This window comes from Elgaria multicarinata, chromosome 7 (genome assembly GCF_023053635.1).
Source record: "Elgaria multicarinata webbii isolate HBS135686 ecotype San Diego chromosome 7, rElgMul1.1.pri, whole genome shotgun sequence".
Classification (NCBI taxonomy): domain Eukaryota; kingdom Metazoa; phylum Chordata; class Lepidosauria; order Squamata; family Anguidae; genus Elgaria; species Elgaria multicarinata.
Genome location: NC_086177.1, coordinates 56,501,690 through 56,514,045, shown reverse-complemented (window position 1 = coordinate 56,514,045; position 12,356 = coordinate 56,501,690). Strand labels below are relative to the sequence as shown.

The following is a 12,356-nucleotide window of genomic DNA, read 5'->3' as shown; positions in this document are numbered from 1 at the left end:
TGCAGATCAACAACCTGCACAGCTATCATGCCCACTGGGTTACCTTGAGTAAGCAACTACCATTCAGTCTAAGTGAGCTCCTTGTTATGCTAAAATGCCAATCTAAGCTCTTTAGCGAACATAAATGTACTAAAAGCAGAGAACCCATATAATAAGATAGCAAGGTTCTTGGCTGAATTTTTCTGAATATTGTATATGCAAAGGTCTCAAGCAGCTCAAAGTGCTAACTTAACAGAACAATGAATGGCACTCCTGGAGGGGCTAAAGGCATGTGTGCATTACACAATTTTATTTCAAATTGCACCGGATACTGCAATACTGCCTGCCAGATATGAGGAGACAAAGACAGACGCTTCTTCTATATTGCAGACAGCTCTTGAAACATGTACTCTACAGAGAGCATCAGCGTCACCCTGCAAATGCACAGAGCAGAACAGGGAACATAAATGATGCAAAAAGGTTGCTCTTTGACATCCCACATAGGCAGGCTTGTATCACACTGATGTTGCTGTCCTGGGGTAAACCTGATTAAAGACAGCTTCCCTTTGGTGCATCCTAAGGAGAGAGATACCTGTGAACTTGAAGATGGAGATCTGCACAAGAGACCTCAAGGGCTCTGTGCTCCCAAAATAGTTCCTACAATTTAGGAAAGGTTACGAACCCCATTCCAGAGGCTGAGCTATAAGCAGCAGTTGTTAACTTACATCTGCTTCTACCTTGTGCCATTCGTCCCCAGTTCAGTACTCAGAAACCAGATTTAGGCACCATCACACTTATCTACTGCCAACATGTTGCTAAACTGCTATGAATTGTCATAAAGTTGCAGCCTATTTTCAACTCAGCTTGGTGTGCTGGTCTCTCCTCCTACTCCCACAATTAGGACAATTAGATTTTGGATCAAATTTAATGAACCACACCCAATTTGCTGCTAATGATTCTATCAATTTTTGTGCAAGTTTTTTTTAAAATTAAACCTCTCATAGCAAAACTGTTCCTTGTTTAGCAGTCCAGGAACGCTCGAAATAAAATCCTACGCCTTGCCTCCAGGCATTTACAAATCAGTGTAATATCACTTACACCCACCCCCACCCCACCCCCAAATTACTGGTGAATACGAGCCCCAAGGATTCCACTATATTTTTTCCTTGGGAACACCTTTCCAGCAAAATGCCAAAAGCTTACAAGCATTAGGGAACTAAGGGGGAGATAGCTCCATGATATATGGCTCTCATTTACATATCTCGTTCTGGAACATTTTACAAAGACTTTAAGATAATATATTGTTACCTACTTATTCTCTTGAAGATAGGATATATACAGGTACTGTACAGGTATTATAGGAACTAGACTGCAGTGGGAATCTTGAGCCAATCCAATCTCTAAAGATGAACTTTTTTTAGTTTGTTACCTTTCTTTCACAAAACTTGGGCAACCTTCATTTTTCCATGAATTCCAGTTTTCTTCTGTGTTTAATATGTGCTGTAAAAGCAATGTGTCAGTACAAGTTAAATTGCCTTCAGCATTAGCGGTGTGGATTTGTAAAAGTAAAATGCTATGCGCATATTAGACAGCCAGAGTTGAGGTCACAAGAAAAATACAATTTCACTGCAACAGGTACCATTTTGTCTCTAATGCTGGTTAACATAATGTATGAAGCCATTTTGTGTGATCATTAGGAGTTTGGGGCAAGGCATCAATAGTGCGCTGATGACACTCAGCTCTATTTCTCCATTACATCTGAATCAGAAGAGGCTGTGCATAGCCTGTACCAGTGCATAGAAGCATTGGTGGGCTGAATGAGGGCAAAGACAGGGGCACTGTGGGTAAGTGGTTCCCGGGTCCAAAAATTAGGGAGGTTACCTGTTCTGGATGGGGTTCCACTCCCCATTGAAAGAACGGATACACAGTTTGGGGGTGCTCCTAGGTTCATCATTAGAAGCCCAAGTGACTTCTGTGGCACGGAATGCCTTTAACCACTGTGAGCCATACACTGGTAACCTCGAGACTGGACTACTGTAATCGTCTGTGTGTGGCTGCTTTTGAGGCTGGTTCAGAAGATGCAGTTAGGGCAGAACGTTGCAGCAAAGCTTTTGAATGGACTGCTGTGTCATGCACACATAACACCTGTGTTGAAAGAGCCACACTGGCTGCCAGTTGGCTACCAAGCCAGGTTCAAGGTATCATTGTTGACATATGAAGCTCTAAACAACTTCGGACCAAGTTATCTGAACTATAATTTCCCCCTGTATAGACCCATTAGATCATCGCGATCTTCAGAGGAGGCCTTACTGTTTGTGCCAAATTACACAGAGTCCCGTTTGGCAGCAACAAGGCAACAGGCCTTCTCCGTGGTGGCACCCTCCTTTGGGAATGACTTCTCCTCTGCAATACATCAGGCGCCGACTATCATGTGCTTTCCACGAGTACTAAAATCTTACTTGTTTACCCTAGCTTTCCCAACTATTAACTTATCTAAATCCTGTCGTTTTTAATGATGGATTTTTTTTGTAATATGTTGTGAATTACCTCAGATTTTTAAAATAGGAAGTGGTATATACACATTTTAAAATAAATAAATAAAAGATTTTAGAAGGGAACCATTAGGTATGATACCTGAAACTGCAACTTCATTTTTTGGCATTTATTTGTTTACTGCATTTTTATACCAGCCAATAGCCAGGGAGCTTCAGCTATTGGGCGGTATAAAAATGCAATACCGTATTTCTTCGATTCTAAGGCGCACCCCATTTTTAGAGATGTTTATTTGAGAAAAAAGGGCATCTTAGAATCGAAGAAATACGAACAAAGACACACACTTTACCAACATAACTGGCTTCCTCCTTAAGCATTCCTCACAGCCACTTCCCTACTCTAGCCTTACAGAAAAAGGACAGTAACATACAGCCCAATTTCCCCGCGCTAATCTCTCCCAAAAGCGCCAAGCTCGCCCCTGCACGATTGAGCGCGGGGTGGGGAGAGCGGCTGGAGCGCAGAGCAATAGGTGCCGTCCAAGGACCGTCACGTGCTCGAGACCCTCTCCCGCCCCCTCTCTTGGAAAGAGGCGAGAGCGGCTCCTCATCTCGTGGCCTCCTCTGCTATTTCTACCGAGACGGGATTTGTGTGTGTGTGTGTTTTGTTTTGCGATCCCATCCGATCTCTCTCTCTCTCTCTCTCTCTCTCTCTCTCCAATTCTGGGTTGCCGGAGGGTTCGCGCTCCGCCCATTTGGCTGGGGCCTCGCGCCAGGCTTTTGCTCTCTTGCTTCCCGTCTCGCGCCGGCTCCGGTGAACCGGGAAGGTCAGTGCAACTGCAATTCGCAGGCGAGACAGAGCAGGCAGGGCACAAAGGGCGGTAGATGGTTGCTGCTGCTGTCTCCCCCCCCCCCTTTTTCTCCACAGGACGCAGGAAATGGTGTGTGCTTAACCCCACACCAACAAACCGTTGCTTGCTTGCTGTGATTGCCCTGAGGCGGGGGCTAAGGATTAAGCCGCTCCCCTTTTTTCTTCCTTTTATCTCTCTTGCGAATGTATGTTGCTGTGCGGGGAAGGGTTAGAGGCGATTATTACCGTATTTCTTCGATTCTAAGATGCCATCGATTCTAAGGCGCACCCCATTTTTAGAGCTGCTTATTTAGGGAAAGAAGTGCGTCTTAGAATCGAAGAAATACGGTAAATAAAAATAAATAAATAAATAGCCACATTTCTCTGTCATTCGCAAAATAAAGATTAAAACTATAAAATACGTAATACAATAAAACAACGTAAAATCAAACAGAGATAAAAACAGCCACAGAATAAAACAAAAGCAATAGCAGAGGACAGCAGCAGTGGAAGGATATAAAACACACCAACAAAATTTTAAGACCAGAAAGCCTGGGAAACTTGACACAAAAGGGATCACAATGTAGGCTCCAGGCAAGCCTTCCTGGGGAGTGCATTCCACCGCTGAAAAGGTCCTCTCTCTAGTAGCCACTTGCCTCACCTCTTCTGGTGAGGGCACCTGGGGAGGGGCCTCTGAAATGTCCTTAGGGTCCGGATAAGCATGCATGGGAGGAAACATTGCTTCAAGTAACCTGCTCCCCACAAGCTGTGTAGGGCTTTAAAGATTAATACCAAGGCTCTGAATCGGGCCCAGGATCAGACTGGATGCCAGTGCAGATGGCAAAGTACTGGCGTAATGTGATCATTCCATCCAGTCCCAGTTAATAGTCTTGCTGCCCTAGTTTGGAATAGCTGAAGCTTCTGGACCATTTTCAAAGACAGCGCCACGTACTGCAAATTGTAGTCATCCTTTCAAGACATTAACCGAGTATGGATAACTACAGCAGGGCTATCTAGATAAAGCTGCAGTTGTTATATCAGTGTAAGCTGATAAAAAGTGTTCTTAGTCACAGACATCACTTGTGCCTCCAGGGACAAGGCTGGAACCAAGAACACTCCCAAAATGTTGACCTGATCCTTTAGGGGGCGTGCAATCCTCTCTAAAACAGGTTGAATACAGTCTAGCTTTGCAGGAAAATGATCCACTAAAAGAACCCCATTTTAAGTAGGTGGCACCAATCTGAAGTTCCAATCAATTCAACTTATGAAGCGCTCACTTACCTCCACCATTTTTGAAAACCTCTCTCCATCTGGAGGATTTTCTGAAAGAAGCTGTTATTGGAAGAAGTCACACATTTAGATGGGGAAAGTTGCAGCAGAACAGTTGAGAGTTACCAACCAAAATTACGATTACAGTTTCATAAATACCAAGTAATATCTTTAGGCTTATAATTATTATTACAAGATTTATTTCACAATCCAGATGACATGATCTAACATAGTTTGACTCAAAGTTACAGACAGCCATAAAAGCAGAGCATTGGAAGGAACAAATGCCACAAAAGCAGTATTCCTAGTGCAATGTTTTTAAGTCCCAATGTACAGTGTGAATATATATTGTTTGTAGACTATAGCACTGACCTGGTAAACCAACTTCGTAGTATCTTCAATCCACAGGGATTGCTCATCAGTCAAAATATAGTTTGAACTAGAAAGCAAACCACCAATTAAAAGTCAGAGACTGAAATACAATGGGTTCAATCTAGAATGTTCTGCCATTGGCAGAACATCCCCTGAATGGATTTCTCCTCAGAATGCTCCCTCTGGTGGAAAGAGAGAGGAGGTGGCTTTTGCCATTTTCCTCCTCCAGCTCCAAGCATCACCTCACCCACTGTTCTGAGGGCACCCAAAGCATAGGGAGCTGCAGGGGGTGGGAAGAAATGGACAAAAATCACCTCCTCTCCCATTCTGCAGCAGGATTCCTCTGCTAGATCAGAAGGCTTACATGTACGGACTTAGCTCTTCTGTCCATGGGAGGCATACTGGGAATCCAAACCAATATATTTAAGTTAATCACTTGAGTATTAATGCCTTTTAAACTAGTTACGTTGTTACCGCGCATGTATCTGAAAGATAGCAAAAATGAAGCACAATCTAACTAGAGTCAAGAACATTTAAAAACTCCCAGCATTTGAAGGAATAATTCTACTGGAAAACAAATACCCTCAATGAATTCCATTATTAAAAGTAGATATACTTTTGTTTATTGTATTTGAAATTGAAATTTGATGAATTACCATTTTTAAACAAAACGTTTATGCCCCTTTGATTTCAATAGGGTAGGTTCAAAAATGGTTAATTTTCACAATGAAGATGTGTACACACACAAGAAGAATCCCTTCTACATGCAGTGTGAACATTTCTTTTCAGAAGTAGCAAGATAATGTTGTACCCTGCCTCAATCCAGAGGGAGAGGAGGGTAACAAATTATTATTGTTGTTGTTGTTGTTGTTGTTATTATTATTTGTTACCCTCCTCCTTCCTTTCCATTATACTATGTGGGAGTATGTTTCAATAACATATAAGCAAGAGTTGCAATGAGTCAGATGTTAGCAGTTTAAATGAAAATATGCTAAAGGAAAGAGGTATTTTTGGGGCAGGGAGAAGTGTTGTTTTTTAAAATAAGATTGTCAAGGTTCCTCCTTTATCTGGACCCCTTGATCAGCTCCTTAAAGATATTTTGCCTCTTTAAGAACCCTTCTTTCCATCTGATGTCAAGTCAAACCTTCACAAAGATGTTTAAGACTAATTCCTTGCTTACCTTTTAAATTTCACCTGACCCTTTAGATACTGGAATAATATTAGATACTGCAATAGGATGTGACGGCGGAAGTTGCTGTCACTCAGCTGTAAATCCATTAACTGGGGAAAAAGCACATGTAGCTTTCTGTAGTTCAAATGTCTTTTATAAGATAGAAAAAGTCAAGTAATAAAGGAACAAAAGAGTCAAAAAACGGTAAAAAAGGCAACTAAGGACAAAACTAGAAATAAAGTTAAAGGTGTCTTTTCCCTTAACATGCACTTTTTCAAAATGCAAATAGCAGCCGCTGGAGTAACTGATAATGATCAGGATCACAAGAGGTAGGGAATGAGTTCAAACCTTTCTTCTCCTGGTGTATAGCGCAGGGGGGGAAAATCACTCCTTTGAAGATTTTATTTGCATTGGGAGGAAATGCCTCATTAGTGTCATTAGTGGCTTCAAAGAAGTGCTTTTGTCAGCACCACATCAGGAAAAGAAAGGAGCAAACTCCCCCAACCCCACCTGCTAAGATCCTGATAATTAACAGCTGCTACTTGCATTTTGAAGAAGCACACTTAAGGGCAAAGATGCATTTCTTGTCACATCTTGTTTGACTCCAAAGGACTAGATGCAAATTACTAGAATCCAAGCCAACTTTGTCCCACTGACTTCTATGGCACTAAAGCAGCTAAGAAATCTTATACTGGCATCATTAAATCAATCATTTTTAAAAAACTGAATTATTGCTTGACAAGAGTTAAAATGTTCCTTGCCTCCTAAGATCTGGTACGTTAGAACCAATAAGAACAATACCTTCTCACTTGTGAGGAATTTAGCAAAGTAAACATGCTCTCCTCCAGTTTTCAGTTCTTCTAATTTCTTTCTTGAAGCTTGAGTGTCATCCAACTTGTAGCTCTTAAAGACAGCCAATACCTCTTCAGAGTACTTTAGAAATTGATAAAATTAAAATACAGTATTTAAAGAAAATCACAGCAACAAAACACATGCAAATCTACGGTTGCTCCTTTCCCATTAACTGTTTTGACTACCAGGAGCTACCTAAGATCAAATTCTACTTATAACTTTTATTATAAACCCATCAACAGGTTGCTGCTAATGAAAGGTTAGATATACAACACATAACAAAATCACGGCAATGAAACTTCCAGCAGCATATCTTGAATAATTTTTTCCTTTAATGTGCCTTACTTCCCACTCCCAAATAGTAATGCTACACTGAGGCACAATTAATGGTCTGGGAACACCATGGTGCAAGTAGTCACTGCAATTTAGCAGGAAGCTGCCTACACAATTTCTTTTTTAAAAAATTAACAATATGCCAATAGGTCTTCCTAAAATATTAATATCATTTTCCTGTGATGCCATAACACCATCTCAGTTGGTTGCTACAACTCTGAGTTAAAGCCTCTCCAATGCATTTTAAGTGAAATACAATACATTACAGACAACAATGAATATCTCAAGAAAATCTCAGGAGGAAAGCCTATTTCTATATACAAATGACATCCTAAAATAAAGCAGAAACTTAACACAGCAACACATCCAACACATACTGTTCAACAAAACCCACTGCAAATTCTATCCATCAAGCATCTACTCTGTCAACAGTATTACAAGACTTCCCATCATCAGCTCATTCACTTACATATTGTCCAATGATATGTGCCATCAGCTGCTAACACTGTCTTTTACACAGTTACGTAACAGAATGAATGCACATCATGAGACATTAAATATGAGGACATGTGTCCCAGAAAACAGTGAATTTAAGTAGTGAACTTATGGTTGCTGTATATCATAGTTTAAATAAGGACAATGAGTTAGCATATATATAAAAAAAATGTTCTCTACAGCAATTATTTAGTATTCATCCACATATCTGTCTCACACTGGCCATCACACCATCTCTCCATTTCTGTTCACTTTTAGTTTTATGTATGTTAATTCCCACCACCACGTCAATTTTATTTATTTATTTATTTTATTTATATATCGCCCCACAGCCGAAGCTCTCTGGGGGGTTTACAAAATTTTACTGTAATGCTATACATTGCCCCCATTTTCAGGCCCCTTCATTCCTCTGCGTATGAATGTTCATGCTACAGTAAAGCAGTTCAGACTTTAAAGTATATCAGGACTCTAATTGCCGTGATGTTATGTACTGGTACAAGACTCATTAACTCCTTCAGAAATGCTTATTCATAGGCACACCGTGTCTTACGCTTGGAATGTTCTAGAAATGCTACAAAATATTAAAGTCTCCAGAGATGGAGACAAAACATACACCGATAGCAGAGCCATTACCTTAAGAAACGTTTTCCATGAGATCTTTTCATAACACTGGACAGGATTCCTAAAGTAGTCTTGAAGTGACCAGAACTTTCTGTACAGGTTATAATCTATTGGAATGGAACTGACAAAATAATATTTAACATATACACTCAAAACACGTTCCTGGCTATTATTGGAAACAATTTGTTTTACTCATTATTTAAATTTACATGCTGCCTTTCCACACTAGTTACCCAATCAAGCACAGAACTCAGGCAGGAAGCTTGTCCAAGTTCCTGCCCATGACTGCCAACTTCTAGAGCACATGTTCCCTTTTCAAGGCATAGCATTGGTATGAAAGTAGCTAGAACTCCATTAATTAAATAGGAAATGCCTTCCTATCAAGCATCCCCTTTTAAGAAAATGCCTTAGATTGCTAAAAGCAGCCCATTAAGTAGCTAGGGATTGACTCCATTGAGGAGGCAGTATTTATAAACTACAATAGTAAAAAGTCACTATTTTAAAAGTCCTGCATATCTGGAAGAAAGCATTATTTGTAATTTTGTATTAAGCTACTCTTGTACTTTTTAGCTGTCCTTACTAGTTATTTATCCATCGTTCTCATTTCTTCCTTAGAAATGGCAACAAAACTCTGCTGATTCATCAATGCAGCTACTATTCACAAAAAGGTAACAAATGACATTCTTGTACCCATATAGGCCAAAACTAGGCAACAGGCCATTAACAAATGCCTATCTAACCATATTACCTGCATGTTATCCTAAAATCTAAGTATTGCTAAAAGGTAGGTTCTCTGGTTGAATCACACAATACTATCAGCAACCACTTGATATAGCTCAAGTATTAAGTATATATCTCATAAGGGTCTTTCCCCCCACTTTATAACGAACTGACTTAAATTTGTCTGATCTTACCAACTAGTTGGAGCTTCATCATCTCCCATTTCACCTTCCTCTACTTCCATTCCTTCATCTCTCTCTTCTACATGCTGAAGAAAAAGAGGACATTTAGAATTCACTCCCATCTGTTCCTCATATACTGTGTGTGCGTGTATGTTTTAATACTCCTACCACTTGAGATCTTTCCTCCAGAGAACATTGAAAAGAACGTTGCATCATTAAGCAAGGACTGGGAGATGCAGATTATAATTAATACCATGGTATTTATTATCACTGGCCTTTTAAGTAATCAGTGAAGTCAATAGTGCACTCAAAACAGAAGACCTGGCAATTTCCTCTACCTATAGGATCTCTTCCTCTAAGACCCCAATTTAGAAAAGCATTCAGATTAAAAAATGGGTACTTAAATTATCTTCACAGATTTGAAAATTCAATCCTACTATTCATTTATGGGGGATGGAGGCAGAGAAGATCCACTGGTGAAGAAATGGGTACATCAACTGCTCCAGCTGTTTCTGTGGACATGTCTGGGAACTAAGGGGCTTTTGAGATGCATCTTCATGCTCACCAGCAAACCCTGTTCGCCCACCCACTTGCTGCTTATGGAACATTGCTATTGGAATATCAACGCGGGTGGATTTCCAAAGGTGTATATAAGAAGAGCCATGTTGGATCAGACTGAGGGTCCATCTAGTCCAGCACTTTGTTCACAAAGTGGCCAACCAACTGTTGACCAGGGACCAACAAAGCAGGACACGGTGCAACAGCACCCACCTATGTTCCTGAGTAACTGGTGCACACAGGCTTACTGCCTCAGATACTGGAGGTAGAACATAACTATCAGGGCTAGTAGCCATTGATAGCCTTCTCCTCCAGGAATTTATCCAACCCCCTTTTAAAGCCATCCAAATTGGTGGCCATCACTACATCTTGTGCTGGTGAATTCCATAATTTAACTATGCGCTGTGTGAAGAAGTACTTGTCCTGAATCTCCCATGAATCAGCTTCATGGGATGACCCCACTGGAGAGCAACACTTGCACTGCTTTCTGAGGCTGTTCTGCCAACTTCCGGCTGAGGTTTAAACTGATCCCTTAGTGTGCAATTAAGAGATTTTTGAACATCACTTTCCCTCTTTTGGGAGAGTTACAATCATATTAACTCTCCCTAAATGCCACTTTTGTCCCAATTTCTACAGATGGTCCACAGAGTTTGTTTTGAATATAATAGAGAATAAAAAGATGAAAACCTTCTGTCCAAGGGTGCTCTCTTGCTCACTGGTATTATAAACTGTGATATTTTCCAAATTAAATTGACTTTGCAAGTTAAGCCCTGCAGGAAAAAAAAGATGCACTTTAAAAATTATGGACTTATCAGGAGAAATAACTATACCATGACATTCACGACTAGCATATGCCAGTATATATGAAGTAGTATTTCCTGACAATTTAGAAATAATTACATTGTATTGTAACTACAAAAAGAGATAGACAGGAAACAGTGTCTAACATAATCATCTGCACAGAGTCCCCATGGATACGGCAGGTGACAAATCTAAAATAATTGCAATCATTTCAAAATTAGAATAAAATTCTATTTGAAATACATGCAACAGACTCCATCCCAGTCTGTCCGTTATACTGTTGTTTATGTCATCACATGAGAACAAAGTTCACCTGATTTTTCTGAAAGTGGGAATAATCTAGCCAGGAATAGCTGAATTCTTCCGCAGAACACTGTATTTTGTGATTTAGATAATCTTCTTAAGAGGTCTAAACAAAGATATAAAAGGAGAATACTTTTATTGCATAGGTAGACTGTAATGTCAAGGACGATAATTAAATGTACCCAAGGGAAGTTTCTCACTGCTTTTCTACTTATTTCCTACTTGGCTACAGCTACAATCCTAAACTCATTTACTGGGAATTGAATTCAATTTACTGGGAATTGAACTGAGTTTCCAACTGAACTCATTGGGAATTACGTCTGAGTAAACATTGTGAGGAACATACTGTAATCCTATGAACCTCAAGAATACACACAATTCTAACTCCCTCCTCCAGTAAGACTAATGTTTATTTTTGGTGGCATATGTACATGTACTTCAGTTTGATTCGATCAAACTGAAGTGCATGTGCTACATATGCCACTAAATTTTATACTGAATTATATCATACTCATTTGTTCCAATATAGATGGAAATGAGTCAAGGTTTGACGAACAGTACTGGAAGTTATGTAATCTTTTTTAGGGAGGGATAGAAAAAAAACCTACTCACCATTGCACATTCTCAACAAATAATTCTTTCCTGCCGAGTAAAATGTATTCTAAATAAATAAAAAAATAAAAAAAAATTAAGAGGAACCAATCGCTTAACACTTTACGTCCTAATGTCGGTCAGTTACACTGATACTAGAAATAAATTCACTTGAATTTGTAAATATATTCATTGTAATTGAAGAATGGTCAGTTTATATCAGACATAATCCAGAGCAGACCTGTGAACAACTACTCATCTATGGCAGAAAATATTACCTCCAAACAACCAGGAAAGGACACTTCCATACTATTATTATATTAAATATTTAAATCCCACTCTTTTGCTTATATAGCAGGCAGGGTTACTTACTGTGTGAAGAAAAATATAACAAAGCAAAAAAGAATACCTCCAAATATTAAATTGTAAAACATAAAAATTAGAAGCAGCAATCAAGTTACAAACAGCACAAGCTAACCATTAAAAGTTTGTCAAAATAAAATCATTTTGCGTTTATATTCAAAAGGAATGCCTGCTCCCTTATCAATCTGCCCATCTGCTATCATCTTGGTCTCCTGTAAGTGCTCCTGCCAGATGGATGGCAACCAGGAGGAGGACATTTTTTATTGTGGAGCCCCCATCTGTGAAACACTCTTATTGGAGATGCTGACTTGGCACCCCTACGCCATTTATTCAATGCCAGATGAAGTCCTTTTTATTCCTCCAAGATTTTAAAACATTTAAATTGGTTGGTTTCATTTTTAATGCTG

The 12,356-nt window shown here is 39.6% G+C and overlaps 1 protein-coding gene across 1 annotated transcript in view; it reads right to left on the bottom strand.

The window, feature by feature from the left end:
* Positions 1–12,356, bottom strand: part of THOC1 (THO complex subunit 1) — a 31,001-nt gene that overhangs the window by 11,523 nt on the left and 7,122 nt on the right. The window contains exons 6-15 of the mRNA XM_063130610.1: positions 11,608–11,656; positions 11,006–11,101; positions 10,579–10,661; positions 9,346–9,419; positions 8,444–8,552; positions 6,932–7,063; positions 6,140–6,240; positions 4,960–5,026; positions 4,600–4,650; positions 1,409–1,479 (exon numbers count right to left, since the gene is read on the bottom strand). Of these exons, the coding sequence (XP_062986680.1) occupies positions 1,409–1,479; positions 4,600–4,650; positions 4,960–5,026; positions 6,140–6,240; positions 6,932–7,063; positions 8,444–8,552; positions 9,346–9,419; positions 10,579–10,661; positions 11,006–11,101; positions 11,608–11,656 (833 nt within the window). The remainder of the gene's footprint in view (positions 1–1,408; positions 1,480–4,599; positions 4,651–4,959; positions 5,027–6,139; positions 6,241–6,931; positions 7,064–8,443; positions 8,553–9,345; positions 9,420–10,578; positions 10,662–11,005; positions 11,102–11,607; positions 11,657–12,356) is intronic.